Source organism: Aphelocoma coerulescens, chromosome 3 (assembly GCF_041296385.1).
Source record: "Aphelocoma coerulescens isolate FSJ_1873_10779 chromosome 3, UR_Acoe_1.0, whole genome shotgun sequence".
Lineage (NCBI taxonomy): Eukaryota > Metazoa > Chordata > Aves > Passeriformes > Corvidae > Aphelocoma > Aphelocoma coerulescens.
In genome coordinates, this window is record NC_091016.1 from 74,711,034 (window position 1) to 74,732,206 (window position 21,173).

A 21,173-nucleotide genomic window follows, 5' to 3' on the forward strand; every position below is an offset into this window, starting at 1 on the left:
ATGTTCTATTGGACTTCTTGTTGTTAAATCCTAGTAATCTTGTTAAGTGAGCTATTGAATGATACCTGGATAATGTTCAGCAGTTGCAGAGTAAATATTTGTTTTAAATCAGTGATATCAATTCAGATTTCCAGGGATTCTTTTGCTAAGTAGATGAACTAACATCATTTTGACAAAATCAAATACTGCTGATATTGTATAATAGAAAAGTACCTTGTGATTTCTCCTTCTTAAATACTTCTAGGATTAGAGGTCATGTTTGGGTGTACTGTCCAAGATGTTGAGTGTTGCTGCATGTGAATGGGAAGTGCAGTGTCAGATTTGAGCTTTGGATATGGAAATAAGTTTTATGAAATGTATTTTCAGTAATTGTATGAAGGTGATTTTAATGAAGGTAACAAAGGCCAGCATGAATGACTAGATAGTACCAAATGTTTAAAAACCATGTCACTTTCAAGAAGCATAGGTTGTTTGGAAAAAACTCCCTAAATGATAGCAATCTCTTCTAGATCTGAATTTTTTTGTCCCGCTGGCCTTTGAGCTTCAACCAGTCATGCTGAACCGAGCTATTTGTGTTTGTCTGGCACAAGCCTTCCAAAAGGGCAGCTAGTCTGCACTGCGAAAAATTGGCTTGCCAAATCCATTGTTTCCCTTATTTCAGCAGTTAATCTACTCTTACTGTTAAGGTTGAGAGCCTTTAGATTTACCATGTTTCATCCTCCAGGTATGGGTCCTTATTACACTCCTCTGGAGTTCACTGGTGTCCTCCTCACACTGATGTTGCTAAATTATCTGGGATCTGATAGGAAGTACAGCAAGCTGAAGAACGTTATTTTTCTGGCTCTGCATACTTAAGAAAAATGAAAAAAAAAAAAAATCCGAACTCTCCACAATATTTTGTTCACAGTGACCTCTCCTGTGCAGGGATATTGCTTTCCAGGATTTCAAAAATGTCCTGTATTTCACTTTACCCAACACCTCTTGCTTCTAGAAGTGTATGATTACAACCTTCTTGAAGGGGCTTACACCAGTAGTTACAGAAGGCTGCTCTACTGTAAGGGTAGAACATGTAGACTTGGTGTCCTACAATTTCTCATCCCTAAGGGACCCTGCTAGAGAGCTGTTACCCCATAAATGCAAATCCCTCCATGGCAACCAAGATCTGTAAATGTATTCAGTATTCACTGTGTAGATACTGATCGTATCAGAAATGTTGTGCAAATGCTGTTGAGCATTGTGGAAAAAAAGGTGTTTCAAGTTTTGTAATTAGCTATCCTCGAGGAATTAAATTTAAAGCAAAATCTGCTTTCCAAAAAACAATAGTAGTATTAACTATACTTATACTCTCAAACTTCTTGTCTGAATATTCACGATTGTTCCATACCTGCAGTGAGCACTGTATTCAGCTAGGTAGAGTGTAGTTATTTAGGGCATTGTATTTGCCTCCCTCAAGTATTGGCTCTGTGGTCCTGAAACAATGTGCTTCTGAGTTAATAATTCCAAAGCAATTGGGGTTTTAAAACCTCTAATTTAGAGAGCTGTTCCCTTACTTTCTTCTTTGCTAACACCACCCATAGGCACACATTTTACTACTGGAATCTTCCCAGGCAGATTATAATTGGCATATTTACAATGGCTGTTTATGGAAGTCATCCCATCAGGCTTCAGCAATGCCAACTGTTCCTTCTCCAGGAGGTGTTTTTCCTGACTCATTGTTACTGCCCACACTGATAACATTGTTATAAACAATTGAAATGTTTTCCTTATTATTATTCTTTACCCTGTTGGTTCAGTTTGTTTGTTTCTTTCAAGTTGGTATGCTTGTTTACCTTCTTCTCACTCCCCGCGTGTTCCTTGTTTAACATTCTTGTGGTTATTCTCAATCTGGCTCTAACACAGCCTGCCTGTGGGAGATGCAGCTGGTCCCATTCTGCCCAGGATTCTTCCACTGTCCTAATGTGCAGTTGGGTGCACCTACAGCTTTCCAGAAGTTATGCAGCCAATTGTAGCTTTAAAATCATTTTTCTTCCTGTTCTCTCCTGGTGTTTATAGCCATACAGCTCTACCTGATACAGTATTTTTTGTTACAGCACATATCATGCTAGCTTACCATAACTATTTCATAAATTCTGTCCCCTCTTGCTCCTTGATGTTGCCCCAAAGAACACATCACCCTTTCTGTCCTTGGGGAAATTCCCAACCACTGAAGGTTGTTGGTTTAATTACCAGCACCTGTTGCACAAAGGGGAACCTGAGACTGAAACAAGAAAAAAGAGGAAATGAACGATCAGACCATTTGGGTTTTGTCCAAAAAAAGTTTTTCTTCAGGTGTTTCGTGTCCATTTGCAACTCATTACTCTGGCAGTAAGAACTCATTAGGTTTGTTTCCCAGTAGCCTTGTAGTAGAAAAGGAGGCTGTTTTAGAGTCATGACTTCTAAACTCTCTGACAAGTCTCTTAAGTCTTTCTCTAATTTTATAGACCAAAAATATGCTGTAGCCTCTCCTTTTTTTCTTTGTGAATTTGCTTTGCTGCTTTGAGTCCAAGATAATTTTGTATGTACTTCAGCAGCTGGAGAAAATGCAGTTATGACCACCAGCAATATCCACTGTTACTGAGTCAGAAAGGTTTTATCAGCTTAGCTCATGAAAGCCTCCCTTTCTGCATTATAAATGTGGCACATATTTTAAATTCGTAGCACTTCCTTTGTTTTTCCCCTTTATGATAGTTTGAGACTGTCAGCCAGTTTTCACTGTGCTTGATGTTTTCCATTACTGTAGCATAACTGATGCTAGCCACCCTCCTTTTCCGAGAACTACTAATTTAAAATGTGTTTGATTGTTTCTTCCTGCCCACCACTACCCCCTGTCACTGTAAACATCACTGTACTCTGAAACTGCAGGAAAGGGCACAAAAGCCCATCACTGCCAGGATGGTTGACAACCTAGAGCCTTTTTATCTTACTAATCCTGCAGGTGGATGTCCTCTTACTTTAGTTAGGTGGAAAGTAGCTTTAAGGGATGAGATGCTTCATATTTGCATCAAGTAGATACCACCAGAAAGCCAACATGGGGCAAGTTAACCCCTTAGTTTACATCATAGCAATGCCTTCAGGTACCTTTATGATGCCTCTGAACTCAAAGAAGGCTCTAAATACATTAGAGAGTAGAAATGCAATTTGCTTTTATTTTACCTCACCCTGTTTAGAAAGCAGGTATTTCCTTGCATAGCAGCCTTATCCTTCAAGTTCTGCTTCTGCTGTGCCTTGAAAAACATCATCTTTTGTTTGACATTGAAAATCCAGACACAGATGCAGCATTTTGAATTCATTGCAGTAGGCAAGAGGGAAGGAATACCAGCCAGAAGAAATTACTTCTTTAAACTTAAGTATATTTGTCATTTAGTAAAAGTGTCCAGGAAAATTAAAGAACCTAAAGACACATAAGAAAAGATAAATAGGCTATTATATTTTAAAGGATCTCTTCTGGAGAAAAATCCCTTTTAAATATACAACAGGCAGCTTACTCTCTAGTGAAAACTAAGGAGAGCCTAACATGAAAGCCATATGTGTGCAGGCAGCTACAGGGACTCCAGGAATATCAAGGACGTTTAGGATATCTACTCACAGCAAAACACAGATCTTAAAGAGTCTTTAGAGCAGGGGAAGGTGATGAATACCTCAGTAATTATTAGTGACTTTGAGTCCCATCTGTCATCAGAAAATACTTACTCTGCCTGGTTTAGATATATCCTCTGCCATGTTTTTTCTTGTGTGTTTTGAAATGAAGCATCTTTCCCTAAATAAAATCTACACACCTGTACTCACTTCAGTGGTATTTGTAGTAACTTCAGGAAGGGAGGAACTAGTTATCTCCTGGCTCTGTTGCAGGTTGGATAAAGCCCCAGGTATTTCTGCCTTAAAGTTGTTGCTCCAATACCATCTCCACAGCAAACACCCTGTTTCAAAGTAGTGTGGTCCTGACTGAATGTAGTAATCCACCATCCTTACTGTCATTTTCATTGCGAGAAGTTATTTAGGGTTAAGTAGCATTTTCTGGATTTGTTTTTGAATAATGAGTTGTTTTAAATATAATCATCTTACATTCTCTCTACTCCTTCATTATACTGCATGATACCAGAGAGTTATTGTAAAACAGAATAAGAAAAATTAAGAGAGTAACAATACTTGTAGCCTTGTTAAATAGGTCAATTATAAAGAAAAAAAGATTAATTAGTATTTTTAAATATAGTAGTGATAAGATATCCAGTACCAAGCTATTGGATAGCAGTGTATTTAAAGAAGTTATGGCTCATATATAGGCATGTGGGTACCACCTTTCTAATGCAAACACCTGTCTAAGATAAAGAAAAGCTACAAAGTTTATTGAATAGTCTCACTGTATATATATCTTCTCCAGTTCCAGCATCTTTTTTGCCCTTTTATATACACTCTTCATTGGATCTTTTTTCTCCTTCAAAAATATGTCTCCTTCAAAATATGGGACATTCCTGTGGGCAGAAAAGAAATCGTATTTTTAGGTGACCCGTGTACTCCTTTTTATTGTGAAATAGGAATCAGTCATCTGTTTTACACCTTTTAACTGAATACAGAGTTTGGAAACTAGCTACAGAAAAATACATTGTTATTGTTACAGCTAAATTATGGTGTGTTAAGTCCTGGCTTTCTGTCTACTCCTGTGTAACAGACAAAGCTTTTTCAGAGAGGTAGCAAAGAAAAATATGACTGCTGCAGAAAAGAAATTCAGTCAGAGTCCAATTTCAGTGCTTTCCCATTGGAAAATTAAATAATTACAAAGAGAAGCCATACAACTTACACAGAAAATGGAGAGTTGCCTTTCCTTTTTTTGAGGGGACTTGCAGGAGGTAAGAAAAAGACTGATTTTTAGTATGGTGTACAATTATGTCACAATCATTTTAAGTACCAAAATATGACCAGGAAAGGTATAGGTAATACAATTTCCAAAGGCTGAGAGGTTGGGAGAGAAAGGCTATGGTTACTCCTATTAAAAGAGGAAAAAGAATATAAGTTAAAGTCCGTATCTTTAAATGTCTTTAAATGCACGTCTTTAAATCCTTATATCCATATATCTTTCCTTCTGAAAGCTGGTTTGTGTTCACTTTTTATTCACTTACTATTTTTCTTCGCTTCCTAAATGTAAAATTAGACAGGTGTGCCCATGTCTTTTTTTTAAGAGTTTTCTATCTAGAGCTTTACCAAGTTTTCATCTCTTTATCAAAAAAAAATTGTGGCAATTGTTTTTTGCTAATTTTATTTTCAAAAAGAAAAACTGTCAAATTATTAATTTTATTAATCCCACTTGTTTGGGTGTTTTCTTCCCTGCTTCAGGCACTGGAAAAACACTGCAGAGTAGATGGTGGCTATTCTGGCATTAGAGATGTTTATAACAATCACGAAAGCCATGACGATGTGCAGCAAAGTTTCTTCCTTTCAGAGACACTCAAGTAAGTTAAGAAAGTTGACTTTCATTAATGTGAAGTAGTTCTATGTATCATCTTTACAGATAAGTATTTATCATTACTACCCTTAGCACTCACATAACAAAATCTGAGTGAAATAGCAGAGCTCTTCTTAGGTGACAGGAGGCCAAATTGCCTTTTATTTTCTCCCAATCTGTGTCAATAAATAAAATTCCCTGACTTCTGGAAATTATCTTTACTTCTTATAAAGGTACTTGATAGTTTTTGCGAAATTGCATCTCGTATCTTTGATAGGATCTAATTATATGTGCCAGCAGTAATGAAACAAATTGACTAGACAGAGAACTTGTCCGACTTATATTGCATACTTTTCATTTTAAAACTATAGAAAAAGAAGAAAAAAATAACTTCCATGGAAAGCTTGCAGGGTCTTGTTAAGAGAGAAAACCAAAAGCTTTCATTATCTATCATCATCTTCTAAATTATTAATGAGGTCAAAGTTTTGTCTTGATCTCTTCAGTTCTGTGTTGGTTTTTTTTTTTTTTTGCTGTGCAAGAAAAAATCAGTCATGCCATCTCAACAGGAAGTTTAATACTCAAGTAAATGAAATATGAATTATGTTTTCCTGCAAATAACTTCCCTGATGTGGTCCCATTTCCTGCTTTTTTTTTTTCCTTGCCAGGTACCTGTACTTGCTGTTTTCTGAAGATGATCTTCTTCCATTTGAGCACTGGGTCTTCAACACAGAGGCTCATCCTCTCCCTGTTCTTCGCAAAGATGATGGGAATAAAGAAGAAAACCAGAAATAGATGAAGATTAATTTATACTTTTTTCATTCCTTTTGTTTCCAGGATTTGGGCACATGATTTGGTTTTAAATTCCTGAGTTAAATTTTTAAATCAAGTGTTTTGCAGTCTGTTTTCTTTAACAGTAAATATTTATGAATGGACCCAATTAATTATGATAAAACCTCAATCTTCTAATTCAGATTAATAACTTCTTAGAAGTGAAATAGGATACTTTCCCAGATTCTGTTAGGCTGCAGTGTCATTTTGGCCTAAAAGAGCAGAGGGTCTGCATGTTACTAGTTTCCTGTTACGCTTTTAATTTGACTGCAAAATTCTTTTCTCCTCTGTGAGGAGATGTATGCTTTAAGCTGTAATATTTTGCCATGTTGCAAAAAGCCATATTGAATTGAGTATAAAGAGCTTTTTCCTTTCTTTTTTTTTGTTTGTTTGTTGGTTTTTGGTTTTTTGTTGTTCTATGTTAATTTGTTTTGTGTGTCATCCAGGACAAATCTTGTGACTGTGACAGCCTCTTCTTATGCGGGTCTATCATTACTTGGTAAAGTATCTGATGTATTTCATTGTCAATGAAGCCTACATAGGGGTATTCTCATCTCATGCAGACACAACTCTGGAACTGCAGTATAAGTTGAAGTTAGATTAAGCTAGTTTCTATGGATTTAGCACATTAGTTAGCAGACCTTAGTTTTTCAGGTTTTGATTAGAATATTGTAATAGAAGAAATTGTTTCCTCCCTTTTCTAAGTGGTGTTATTCCTATGTCTTTAGTCAAGCTACTATGGAATAAAATAAGGTAGCCATTTCATATTAAGAAAGGGACTATTAGCCTTCTTTATATATATAGTCCAGTAGTTTTCATTTGGTTGGTTGGCAAAAAAAAATGCTCAATGACATTTTCCTGGAAGCTGAGAATTATATCAGATACAATTTGTTTGTTTTTCTGTTACTTTTGTAAAGATTTAGGTGGGTTCAGACTTGACACCAGGCTTGATAGCTAATTGTCACAAAGCAGTTTAATGTATCTGTATGAATAAAGGTAGACGTTCAGATGCCTTGAAGAAAACCTGCCTCCTCAAAAGAAGATAAGTCATTCAGAGAGGAAGTTATCCTGAATTGAACTAAAACTTTCTGACAACACCGTCTTGTTTAAAGTAACAGAAGTGCAATGTGCTTAAAAAATATTCCCTAGAGTAGAGGCCTGGCTTACTAAGAAAGGTGACAGCTTTGCCAAAAATGTTTTGCTCTGTGGCATCACCAAAGGGAAAAAGAAATGAGGCATGATTAATTCCTGTTTCTACTTGGTTTGAAGTGGTTTACATGATTTTTGAGTGTACCTGTGTTTTCATTTAGTGATGGGATGACTTCCATACATTTCAGGTAGGAAATACCTGGCTTCCCATTCTGAAAAAGAACATTATTCATTGATTGGACTGCAGTGAAACAAATCTGGTTCTGAATAGTGACCATCTTGAATGGTATTTAGTAAGATAGCTCACATGTCCAGCATTGCTAATCACAGCTGAGGGAACACATTTGTTTAGGCTTTACAGAGTTACCTTTTTTTTTTTTTAATCTTTACATTTTTTTCTATACTGATAGAAATATGAAGTGGACATTTTCTTAAGCCGAAGCCAAAAATAACTAATTACATTTTTATATATAGCAGCTGGAAGCTGACCCATAGAGTTTGCCCTTGAGTCAGTGAAGACAGCTCAGCCTGTCTGCCTCCCCTGCTGACAGAGGAGATGGCACATGAGCTGCCAAAGACATTGGTGTAGGGGGCAAGGCAAGGATCTGCTGATGCTCCAGCCCAGGCTTGGCAGAACTGAGCATTCCTAGATGGGAGTTACTGGGGCAGCCTGGTGAGCCTGGGCCACCCAACACTGGGAGAATGGATAGAAATGGATCGGCAGGTAAAAGCCTGCTTACACAGAGCCAGCACAGCAGCTCACAAATTTTTGCTTTACTGGTTTTTTTTTATTATTTTCTTCTTTTAAATATGAATTCCCTTATGTTACAGCAGGTTTCTGAAAGAAACCAAACAAGGATGAAAACAGAAATTCTGCTGATTTTGATTCTCCAGAATTTGTAACATTGGAGGACTATACTTCTTTGTATTTCTTTATAAAAAGTATTTATAAGGGAGATTTTTATTCCACCACAAAGAAGTTATAGCTGTGAATAAAACCAAAATTTTTCTTCTTTTTAGCATGTAACGATAGTTACTTTTCTCTTAGTTATGTTTATTGGGTCACCTGCGGCTGCTGCCTCCCACCTGCATGTGCTGCTTTAGACCTCATCTCAGTTATTTAACTGCAAAAACTCAGAAACAGTCTTTGAGAAGTGTGTTTTCTAAGCCACTTTCTACATGGTTTGCTTCTCCCCAGCTGTCCTGTAGTGATCTTGCTGGGACTTAGCAAGTTGAAGGGAAGAGTAGAGAACCAGACAGCTCTTCTCCATGTTTCAGAAAGCAGGCTCCAATCACGCAGCTCTGTGTGCATTGGGTCTTATGGACTCAAATATGAGCATCATGGCTGTTTCCTTGTAATACAGACATTTCATATGAGTTTTTCTTAGTGTGGGAGTTAGGGTGATTTGAAAGAGCACAAATTTGATGTGACTGGTATTGGTATTCAGGTTGTATGTATAAACTGCACTATACTGTACTTTTTGTAAACTAATGTAAGTAGACAAGAAGATTGTACAACGTGTAGATCTGCCAACTGTAAGAAAAAACTTTTCATAAACTGAGAATATATCAATTTTTCTTTTTTTTTTTTTAAATAACCCCAAAACACCAAAGTTAGAGCAATCATTTTGGAACAGTCCATATTTACCACTGCTCATTAGATCAGCAAGATAACATGCATTTTAATTCCCATTCACTTAACTAACTTCATGGAAGTGGCTAGTGATGGTTACTTTGTGTTCCCAGTCATTTGTAAGTGCAAAAGAAATTGCTTATTGTTGGGGGGGAGGGGAGAAGACAGGGACATGGACAGATTACCTTATTGCATAAACACTGCCCACACTTCTTCCATTTCCTTGTAGCATAATAATGCATTTAAATCTGCATTATGTTGAGTCCCACTTTAACTGGCACCAACATTGTTTCACAGGGAAAAAAAAGTTTTTGATTGTGAGATAAGTATTGCATATGTGTTAGTTATACACAGATTTTTGCAATGCCCAATGGCTCACTGTTTCTATGGTGACTTCATAGATATCCATTTCTATCATGTATTTAAATTGGTTTTGATTTGTACATATTCCATTTAGTCTTTTCATCTTTATATAAATTGAAATTATGGAATACATAATAGATCAAGATGCTTAATTTTTAAGAACTTATATTTGTAAAAATTTCTCTATTGTGAATAAAGTCTTTTAATATATCTGTTCAACTGGTTATAGTTTTTCTTACATGTGTTGGAGAAGTAACTACAGGATTCTGCTGCATATTCTGGTTTAGCTGCTGTACTCACAAATTTTTGTCAGTACTCTGTGTACTTGTTAAGATGCTGTTCTTAATTAATGTCAGTGTATAGAATTTCTACCACTGAAATAAGTTTCTAGGAATTTTTGTCAACAAAATTCAGCATATTAAATGTATTTTGGTAGAAAGTGAGCCTGCTAATGAAAAGAGAGAAGCTGGGAATTGGGAGGTGGCAGGCAATAAGCACAGTGAAGGTCGGTCACTACAATTCATGCTCTGCACAATACAAGTGGGCAAAGCTGAATGCCATTTAGGAGCAAACAGCTCAGTGGAGATGACAAGGCTGTCACAGTGTCCAGTGTTACATGACCATGTAATGAAATCCTGTCGTTAGCCCATGCTCCAGAGGAGAGGGAAACAGTTGTCATAGGAACTGTAACTATATTTTGTTTCAGAAGGACATTAAGATTTCCAATCTAAATATTGAAATAACAGCTACACCTCCTGGATAACCTTGTTTTCTCTGTTTAGTAGAAAGCCTCCTCCCAAGACGATACTGAAATAAACTGCTGTGGTTTTACAGAACAGTCTCAGTAGTATCAATTTCTGTCAAAGGACTTATTCATTAGACCTGCTTAAATAATTTTTGAGGGTAACTCTGACATTTTGTCAGCAGTTGGGGTTGTGCAGCTGCACAGTGCAGTCCTTGGGGCAGTCAGCAGACAGTGCCCTCCTGCACTGGCTCCAGGACTAGACAAACTGCTACATTCAAGGCAAACTTGAACTAATGCAAACCTTCCTGCAGACTGTGATGCAGAAGAGATGTAAATGCAAGCCTGGGTTAGAATTTCAACCAATTCAGTCTCCTTAATTGGATACTTGGTGTGGTTTGTTTTCTGCAGGGAAAAAGGGGACTAGGACTGAGTTGACAATTAGTCAAGACAAACAGGATTTACCCCATTTGCATTGCCCTATGGCCTTGCTCTATCACTAGAGGAACTCAGCGCTCACATGACAGCATCTGCTATGGAAACAGCCCTTCATCTGATCCGCCTTAATCTTGGGATTAGTCTGTCCTGGTTGATCTCAAATGCAGGAGGAGAGATTATACATCAAAAAGCAAACTGCCAAACCCAGGAAATGGTCACTGAGACTCAGAGTTCCACTCTGCATACTGCAAGAAGAGATAAACCATGAGGTTTTGCTCTCTCCTGGGTTTATGCATTCATACATGCACAGAGCAGTGGATGGAACAAGTCCCACATCTGCAGAATCCAGCTAGAGCCCAGCAGGCTGTTAGTATTCAGCATTATTCAAAACCCTCATGTCTCAGGTATCTGCTCCTCTATCTGCACCAGCTCTCACTCACCTTGTAAACTCACCATAATAAACCCTCCCACTGGGAGCCCCTCTAAAACTTTCACACTCTCTTCAAACTCAGTGCACATTTTGTGGCCAAGATGTGGAAGGTTGTTTGCCTTCTACCATTCCCATACTGACATTTTACAGGCCCCCTCTCATTATTAATATTTTATCCCTTCATTCCAATTGTGTGTTGCTTTCACATCATCAAAGTAGTAGAGAGCTATTATTAGTCTTGAGCACCTCCAGTTAAAGAAAAACCACCAGTTGGCAGTGTGGTTTTAATGTACTGTAACATTCTTTTCCAAAAAAAATATTATTGTCCACGTCTTACTTTAATCCCAAACCTCAACATTTGTCACTGAAATAGAAAAAGTGAGAGAACATGCAAACTCTGTTTGTGTTTATATATTTACATATCTAAGCAAACCTTAACAACTATCCACTTCTGCCATAGGATTTGATAGACTGTAATATAGTTCTCAGTATCTAATTCTCACCTTTTTGTGTTCCAAAGCAAAAAATGAGGAGGCAACAGGGTCACACTGAAGTATATGAATATTTTCCCTTAGAGCATTAATTGGCTGGTCACAGTTGCAATTTGCTTGGGCAATCTTCCATCTTTATGTGCAGGGTATCACCAAAATGGGCTAACAGAGAAAAATTTCTTGCATCAATGAACATTTTTCTTTGTAAAAATAACTTCTATAGCAAGAAAACCAGCTCCATTTTAAGTCAGTGGCAAAATTGTTCACTTTAGCGAAGTCAATTTTTCACTCAGAGAAAATGATTTCATAGAATTTTACATGGAGACTTATGGAGTGGATACAGCTTAAGGAAGGCTTGAGGAAAAGGCAGCAGACATGCTACGTTTCTCTTTTCCTTTTATTTTTTAATATCCTACAGATTATCTGTTTCTGAAGTATGGTTTAGACAATAAACACCATGTCTGAATTTATTCTCACTAAACAAACTCTCCATCTTCTTATCAGAGCTGTTTTCCCCAGTGACAACAAATCAGTGACTCTGATTCAACTGATGCCTGGCTTCTTTAATTAAAGTGTGCATATCCTGACATGAATAGCTTCAACAATATTTGAAGCTTTCTTTATCATTCTAAAATGTTTTAATATATTACATATATATCAGTCTGTTTCCAACACTGGCTTCCAATACACACAAAGCCAAATCTCCAGCTTTCATAATTTGCATACAAAATCCTGCAGCCTCTTTCCATTTCTCAGCAAAAATTTTGCAGCCAGACACAGTAGCGAGTTCCCATTTTGTGGGACTCCATTAATTTTATGAAATATTCTGATGACTACTTACAAGCATGACATGAATATTATATGTTAAAATAGAGGCACACTTGTCAAACAAGAGACCATTTTGAGATGCATTATTAATAACAACCATTTATACTCTATAGTGCCATAAAGGCAAAACAAGTTATGTAGACACATTCTCTTCCTGAAAATTTTTACACTAAAGGTAAATCTAAGTCACTGGGCAATTATTCAAACATGAAAAGAGCATAGAGAGACCAGCGGTGAAAAGAGTAGGGCAAAATGGGTCACTGAAGGCATTGGGTTGAAAGGAAGATGGTGAAGAGACAATGACATAACTTATAAACAGGAACTGCTACACCAGGCAAGATGATCCATGAGAACAGTAAGGTATTTCAGAATGGAGGAAGAAAGGGAATCAGGGATAATGGGCATGTTTCACAAACTGGGCACTTCAAAAGAATCATCTTCAGACAGGCCAAGAATTGAAAAACGGCACTTCCTTTCAAGGACTGAGGCTCACAGAACAGACATGCTACAGAGGGAAGCTGTAGTGTGCCTGTTCTGCATCTGCAGGGGCACCAACTTTGAAAACCATACATTGAAATCAGTCACTGGAAACATTTACTACAGCCAGAAGTAAAAAAATTAAAAAACCATTCCCCAGGTATTGCCCTGCACTGCAGGATGGCCTCCTGTCCTCTCACAACTCCAAAATTCCCCTGCCTCATCATGGTGTATTTATGTATCTCTATGCTTCCCCATGGCACAGGAGGCTGCAGGATGGCTGAACATCTGCCTGCCCATGGGCAGCAGTGAATTAATTCCTTGTTTTGCTTTGCTTGTGTGCCCAGCTTTTGCTTTCCCTATTAAAGGGTCTTTATCTCAACCCACAAGTTTTCTGGCTTTCACTCTTCAATTCTCTCCTTGATCCTGCTGGTGGGGGAATGAGGGAGCGGCTGCCTGGGGTAAACCACAACACCAGGAAAAGTTGCAATTACTTGTGCATAGCTTTCCTTTCCTGGCTTATTAACACTCTGTCCTTAGCTTCTACACTTCACATTCACTTGAACCCCTCACTGGATTTACCCTTTTGCTGGGAGGTAGGAATCTAAAGGCATTCTTCAAGTAAATCACCTAGAGATGCACACAGACCTTTAAAGGTTAGGAGAGATGGAGATTTCCCTGAACTCACACAGCTCTTCCCTGCCTACCCAGACCTCAAGCATTTGTACATCTTCCTAAATTTGAATCAGCTTTTTTAAAATCCTGGTGGCAAATCCCAGCCCAGGCTGCAAAGCACAAGGATTAGCACTCAGGCTCGAGCGATCACTGGGGACTTCAGCAAGTCCCAGGCTGAAGCTGTTTGTAGTGTTTAGCCAAGAGCCCCAAATTGCTGTAAACAACAGTATTCACAGATCTGCAGCATGATGAGCCCATTAAAAGCCCAGAAGTAGCATGTGGGGTAGTACTGACACAGCAACCTCTTAGGAATAATTTAGGGGAATGTTATAAAGAGGCACAAAGTATCTTACTGTCTCCAGTTACCAGCCATAATGTGTAAATAATTCATTAGGAAAGGGCAGCCTGCACATCATCACCACTCAGAGGAACCAGAAAGCCCACAAAAATGAAAAGAGAAACATAATCATTATATTAATTACTGATAATGTAAGGTTTAGCAACTCCATTTCATATTATAATAGCCCAGCTTCAAAAGGACTGATGCAAACACTTCTTAGGAAACAAAACACCAGCAGAAATAAGCCAGTCTCCTTGCTTAGCTTTCTTAAGAGCCTAAAAATGCTGAAAGTCACCAGGTTAGGCAAAAATAGACATTTTGTGGGGTTTAATCCATTCACACCGATAAACAAACATTACCCACACTGCAGAACCAGTGCACTTTCACTAGTCCCATAGATTTTTATAAAGCACCTACTTGAACTTTTGAAAGCCAGAGGCTGTCTCAGAGCCAATCCAGAACTCCTCTCTTGCTCCACCTCCAAAAATAAAACCCACACCACCACTCCTGTCTTTCTTCTCCACAGTGGCAGAACAAGGTGCTCCTCCAAAATTAGCTGTGCAACATCTTCAGCTCTTGTCATGCCTTTTTTTTTTCTAACATTTTCCTTGCCCAAGTCTTTCATTTCAGGCCATCTCCAGACTTTGAGAGGGAGGTGCTGTTCAGCCCACACCACAGAGCAGAGCCCTGACCATCCTTTTACTCAGGGACTTTCACAACATTTTCACTAGTAACAAGGGGAAATTTTTTCTTGCCTGTTTTACTCAATCTCCTTTTTGCTTTGTATTTTCAATAAGGAAGCCATGGAAGGAAGTTCCCAGGCACATTTCATTTGTGCCTTCAGTCCAGCTTACTTGTCCAACGAGGTAGGTACCTTAGAAGATAATGTACTTCATCCGAGTCTCATAATGCCTGCTCTCACAGGCCCTAATCTTTTTATCTTATTATTTTATAACTTTAAAACCAAAGGATATTTGCTTTTTCTTTCAGGATTACTTTTCACATCTTTCCTGGGGACAGAGTGAAGACTGAAATGCACTTATGGAGCAAATCTATCATCCACAGGAGAAGGAGAGGAGGAAATGCTCTTATTCAAACATGGCAATAGAGCAGCACCACACCAGAGTCCTATTTTCTGGTGCCTCACTTGGGGAGAACAAACCCCTCTACAAACTAGCCAAGAATTAGATCTGTATTTACAGGAGGCAGCATGTACACCAGGCACACTAAATGACTCACCCGAGGTTACAGAGCCAGGCAGTCAAACCCCCTCAGCATAGCTGCCAATTCTCAACTCCACTCAGCTTTCCAGCTGCTAAACAATAATCTTTTTCCCCTCCCCATGTAAGACATGAGCCAATTTTACTTTTATGAGACTAAATTACCTCTATTCATCTCCTGTCACGGTAAATGAGTTACCAGTGAACTCTCTCATTTTTCAAAATTTTATTCACAAATGTCTTTATAATTCCGTTTACCTGTACATGAAGAGATACACGCTGTTTATACAAGCATAAATCAGGTATGATTTACTTTGCATTAAGTTGCTGTTTCTTCTACTGCTGGAGAAGAGACAAGTGTAAGTAGTAAAAGCAAGCAAAAAATTTTTAAAAATTAGTGGTGGAGAGATAATGGCTAATATGCCTTAAATGGGAAAAGGTTTCAGGAGTCAGACTCAAAGAGACCTCACCATGAAGCAACAAGCACAGCACACATCTCTCAACAAGTGGGAGCTGACTCAGGACACCTCCTGCATCCTTTCTTTGCATTCCCTGTGAGGGAAGGAGGAAAAGGCACTCACCATACAGATTGCTCCATCAGCAGTAGGGTGCAATCAGGAGTCTGTAACACAAGAGTGTAAGAATATTTATAAATAAATAGGTGCAAAGATATACTCAAAAGGGTACTGGGAGATACTGGTCTTCATCTTTCACTATGCATAACGAGACAGGGCAGCAGGTAAGTGGTCATGGCCTGACAACACTCCTGGAAAAACATTAGACTTCTAACCATAATCCATTTCTAAATAGTGATTTAATAGTCTGGCCATTTTGGTTTGTACCTCTCTAAAGGCTTTCTAACCTCTCAGGTTGATTTCAGACAATTTTTTATCCAGAGATAAAGTACTCCAGTTCCAGTAATAATTGCACACAGTAAAAATACATCATCAAGAAAAAAGAGAGGGGATTTATGACAGCTTTTGATCCCATCAGATGTGGTGGTGGTAAATCAGCTGGGAATATGGAGCCACTCATTTTAGGAAAAATAGGAACCACACAGTCAGATTTCAGTAACTCATGGCTGCACTGCTGGCTGCTCTCAGCAAGAGGGACATCAAGGAGGAATGGGGAGGCAGGGGCATTTGGAGGCAGCAGGGAGGGAACTTAGCAGGTTGTGCTGTGCAAGGTCAGGTCTGTAAGGAAGAACCTTCAAGGAAAACTCTGCTTTAAGCCAAAGAGAACAAGGAGATCCTTAGCATCTACACCTGCAACCAAGTTATTTTTCCCCTGTGAGAAGGCCCAAAATGTGCCAGGTCCTTCTCCCAGCCTGAGGAGACTCCCTCCATTGACAGTTTATAATTTAACAAAATGAAATCTTAATTACCAAATAAGCATTTCTTATGCCTATGAGATTTTTGTTGTTGTTGTTGTTTACCCAGTCTTGTGACCTTTTTCTGGCTGTTTTTTACCTTTTTTGATAACTTGGAAACTATAGTCACATCAGCATTTCTGTAGCCAAAAGTTTAAAAAAATCCTCATAAGAGCCCTGTAAAGAAGATAAATACTTAACAACTTTTTCTCCTTCACTAAACAGAAACAAGCAAAGCCCTGGGACTTGTTTGGCTTTGAGTTTCATTTAAGGGCAGGTAAGAAAGGAAGAAAAGGATCTTTTACTAAAAAGTAAGTCTACTACAGTTCAATGGATTTAGAATTCCCAAGTTTTTAATTAAAACCTGGATCAAAGTAACAATGAGTGCCAGTTGGAAAGCCTGCATTCATCTGAAAACAGAAACTAGTAAGTCCAGAGCTTTCCAAACCCATCACATTCAGCAGCCCCACAAGGGATGGAGAGGAACAGCACAGACCTGCTCAGCCAGCTGGGCTGTAAAGTGGCTTTTATTTCCCTGTGCGAGAGAGCAGGAAAGGTGTTGAGCAGACAGATGATGAAAAGATGGGGGGAGGAGGGCAGAACATCAGAGAAAACAAATTCATAACAATAATTTAATTTAGAACATAAAATTAATCCAACAAAATAGAGGAACAGATGCGAAGGGATTTGAAACTCCTTCTTGGATCATATCCCCTTAACTTTACTATACTCACAATCTGAATGTGATCTTACTTATTCATAATATTGAAACCATATTAATTAAGCAATAAAATACTCCAGACAGCTTATTGTTAGGATTATTTACATACTGTGTGTGTTAAAGGGGGAGGAGGAGAAATTAGTGGCTCCATCCTGAGAGGTGAGTAAATGCTAGAGGAAACAATTCCAGGCTTTTTATAGCACGAAGGATTCCTCTTTGCTGTTGGAACACTTGCCACAGAGAGTTTTTCAAAGGACTGTGCTAATTAAGATATGTACTCATACAAGCAAATATTTGGCTGTCTCAGTGCTGTTGTTATCTCCCCTGTGAAGCCAAGAAAACCTAGGAAAACAGAGGAATAAGGAGAATTGAAACATTTTCCCTCTCCGACCATAAGGAGACTAAGCCAGGCATCTGCACTAATCACAAAGTGATTAGTACAGTGAGGACAAACAGATACAAATCTAGATGAGCCCTCTGGCGAGCCTGCCAAGGACCATGCTGCCTTCCCAAGCAGATGTGGCACTCTTCACACTGCCATGTAACTGATGTGCCACCTTGGGCAGCAAACTACAGATCCTGAGGACATTGAGTTTGCCTCCAAGGTAGCAAATAGAGGTCACATCACTGACTCGCTCAGCTGGGCAGGCCTGCCCATTATTACAGAGCTGTGGTGTGCAGGACACGGATGAATTTTGTCTATACAAACAAACTTGGCAAACAGAAATAAGGAGCAGGAAAGAGAGGAGGGAGATCATCAACAGATACTTGCCTGACTACTTAGGGTAACAGAGGCAATATTAAAGCCATTTTCTGTCTCCACATAAAGAGCTCTCTTTACAACCCTTGCACTACCTTCAAGTTTAGCAGAGATGATTCCACAATCTCTTCCAGAAGGAAAGAAATGAGCTCTGCTTCCATTGAAGTTTGGCTTCACATTTAAGAGACACCTCAGATCTTCCAGGTACTTAACAAACACGAGTCAGGCCCTCATGCCTGTGTAATTTACTGAGGCAGCTGCATCTGTGCTCCAGGTGCTTTCACTATTTCCTAATTGCTTTCCTTTGGAGAAGGATGAACCATTACCACCTGAGCTTTTCTTCATAGTTTTAGACTTCCTGATCCTGTGTGGCAGCCAGTCCCTGCAGAGCAGTAAGGAACTGATGCCTGAGAGAGGAAGCTGGAACCTAAAGTCTCTCACAGCCAGGGCTTAGTGTCCATGACCAGCATGAGCAGAATGATGCTTGAGAGGGCAGATGATAGATAAAAGCAGCTTGTATGAGGAAGACACAGTCATGTTGGGAGCCTTTCACATATAATATGGTAGTTAAGAGCATAGACTTCATGACTGCTGTGGACAAACTTACTTTCTCTGTTGTAAAGTTTATACACATCTTTGCTCTTGGAAGACAATACTGTTTTATTGATTTCCCTGCAGAGACTACTTGGAGGAAGGAGACTTCAAAGCATTGGTAAAAAAAAAAAATTCAGCTAGCAGGGTGACAATATGGTAGGGTACTGCAGCTACTCTGTCTAACCTTGGATACAGCTGCTCAAAAAGATCTTCCTTCCCTGAATCACTTTCAAGGATGTTGTTTTTCTCCCCCAGCCAAAATATTTATATTGAAAACTATATTCTACCTTGAAATTTGTTCTGGTTTGGCCAAATTTAGAAATATATCCTCTGATAAGCATCTTGTCTATACGTACAGTCGTAGAGGGAAGTCTGATAGATTGCTGTACTGAAACCCACAAAGCCTATGTTCAGTCAGTCACAAAAAGAGACAACACTGAGAAACGAGTAGAAGAATTTCCATCAGAGCAGGAGATTACTGATCTAACCCAGTTACCTGGGAGGCCCACGTCTGAAATGCTATTTTAAATTGTGTCATTACACAGTAAGGAATTAGAATTATTCATCATGTCTAACCTAACCTCATTACAGCTTCCACTGGGAATAATTATTTCAAAACATTTCTTGCTCTTCAGAACCTAAGGGCACAGTTATTGAGTCTTCCTGAACTTGGCTCAATGACTTCTCTAAATTCTAGGGAGCTGCTCTGTCTCCCAGCAGAAACTGAACCTACCGAGGAACTAATCTTATTTGCAGCAAAGGAATACAGACAGCTGCTGGATACATTCATCTACCTGCCTGGCCATCATCATCACATCACACCCTGTGGCTGTGTCCCTCACATCCCTTTCCATCCCAAAAATGCATTTCCCCGGGGATGGAGGGTCCCAACTTTCAAGTCAGGACAATGTTACTGCTACCAAACAGTTCCAAAGCAAACCTGCCCAAAATCAGGGGCTTCCCTACTTTGTGCAGCCCTTGCCTGCAGAAATGGAAGGGCAATGAAATGTGTATCATCATATATAATTTGCAACTTGTGTATATTTTGGAGAAACTCCTCCCACACTCCGGATCCAGCTTCTGGCAGACAAAGCTTTTCTAAAACAAAGCTTGTAGGCAGGACAGTATAGACAATACTTTATTTGCAGTAAATGGGTCATTGTAAATATTTCTTTCAACATCCTGTCTGATTTGTGAGGATCAGAGTGTACTTATTAAGAAATGTGAGGTCAGCAAAAAAACTGCATAAATTTCTGGCAATAATGTTAGCACAGCTGCCCGAGATTATAAAACTGCTGTTTAAAGGTGCAATTAGAAATTAACTCAGTAGTATTTCAGGTTCTTTTCACAAAAATAAAGAACTGTCCCAATGAAAATGTGTGCTGTGACTTCTATCAATCAGGTCTTGACTTGCCTAATACCATTTTCTCTTTTATATATAAATTAGCCTGTTCAGATCTGACCTTTGTCCTTTCAAGGATTTTTAATGTCTTTTAAAATAGATCTAGAGAGCTGACATCCAAAAAGACTTGAGGTGGAAGATGTTCTCCTCTGGTGTTTTAAAGTCAGATGTTCTATCTGCTGAAAAAAGGCGCATTATATCTTCAGCTCAGGAATATTCTTTTGCATTGTTCTGATCTAAAATTATGACCAGTACAAAATAGGTATAAACATTGGTCCTGTTTCCCAGTAAGCTACTTAAGACTTCTGGAGACAATTCAGAATTTAAATAGCCTCTCCTGAAATTAGCAGACATAAAATTATTTCATCTGCACAAATAAACAGATTGTGATGCATTTCCTGATTAGCCAAAAGAGCCCAGCAAGACAAGATTAAGTAAACTAACAGATGTAAAATCAAGACATAATACCTTATCTAAGTGAAATGTTGAAGTGCTAAACAAAATGAATGAGGACAAAGGCATTTTTAAAAGTGGCCCGGTGTTTGTCTGTATGCTTCTTCATTTTCAAAGAAGCTCCTAATATAGCACAAGCCATAAATAAATTATATTTTGCTTTCATAGGGTTCCAGTAACCATCATTTGGTAGTTAGGTTTGTTATCTCAGATTTACAGGGATTTCAAGCTACAACATTAATGTATTACACAGGTCGAAATCTCTTCACTACTTTGTAACAGTATGAATAAGCACAATACAAGCACTAAAAAAAATACAGTCACACCACTAATTTTCAACAATACAAAACTTTTGTGTTTGAGCTTTGACCAGTGTGCCCCAGAAACTTTGGTCTGCTGTTTGAAAATTGACCTCTCATTCAAAACATGTGAGACAAAGACTATTCCTGTTAATGAAGGAAATGGGCAAGGCTTCCTTTCAATGCTCTGCTAACTTCTTTTAAGAAAAGATAATTTTTGACATTCATTCAGGAAACCTTTTATTAAGAACTCTGAATGATCCTTCAGTAATCCTACTTGTTGTTTTCATCAAAGAACAAAGAGGGTTCAAGAATAATGTTTTCAATAGATGCATATTCTTATTTATATATATTTATATCAACAGCCCAGCACCTTCATCTCACTTAATTGGGAATGTGCAAGAGGAATGAAGACTGTATCAGTTTTTCAGTGAGGTACATAGATCTGGCTTAAAGAGGCTTAGGGGCTGGTGGGTTTGGAGTTG

The 21,173-nt window shown here is 38.5% G+C and overlaps 1 protein-coding gene and 1 long non-coding RNA gene across 8 annotated transcripts in view; one reads left to right on the top strand and one right to left on the bottom strand.

Moving 5' to 3' along the window:
- The window catches only part of MAN1A1 (mannosidase alpha class 1A member 1), a 142,211-nt gene extending 132,543 nt beyond the window's left edge, over positions 1-9,668 (top strand). The window contains exons 11-12 of the mRNA XM_069010899.1: positions 5,368-5,483; positions 6,142-9,668. Of these exons, the coding sequence (XP_068867000.1) occupies positions 5,368-5,483; positions 6,142-6,268 (243 nt within the window). The 3' untranslated portion in view covers positions 6,269-9,668. The remainder of the gene's footprint in view (positions 1-5,367; positions 5,484-6,141) is intronic.
- Positions 9-17,518, bottom strand: LOC138108348 (uncharacterized). Of its 7 annotated transcripts, none has more exons than XR_011149938.1 (8): positions 17,290-17,518; positions 15,672-15,712; positions 11,563-11,712; positions 6,146-6,221; positions 4,835-5,020; positions 4,398-4,508; positions 3,198-3,430; positions 9-2,257 (listed from the first exon to the last, which is right to left on the bottom strand). It is a non-coding gene; the product is annotated as an uncharacterized lncRNA (long non-coding RNA). The 7 variants fall into 7 exon arrangements; XR_011149937.1 differs by having other exon boundaries at positions 9-290; positions 708-3,430; XR_011149935.1 differs by having other exon boundaries at positions 9-3,430.
- Between the last annotated feature and the right edge of the window lie 3,655 nt (positions 17,519-21,173).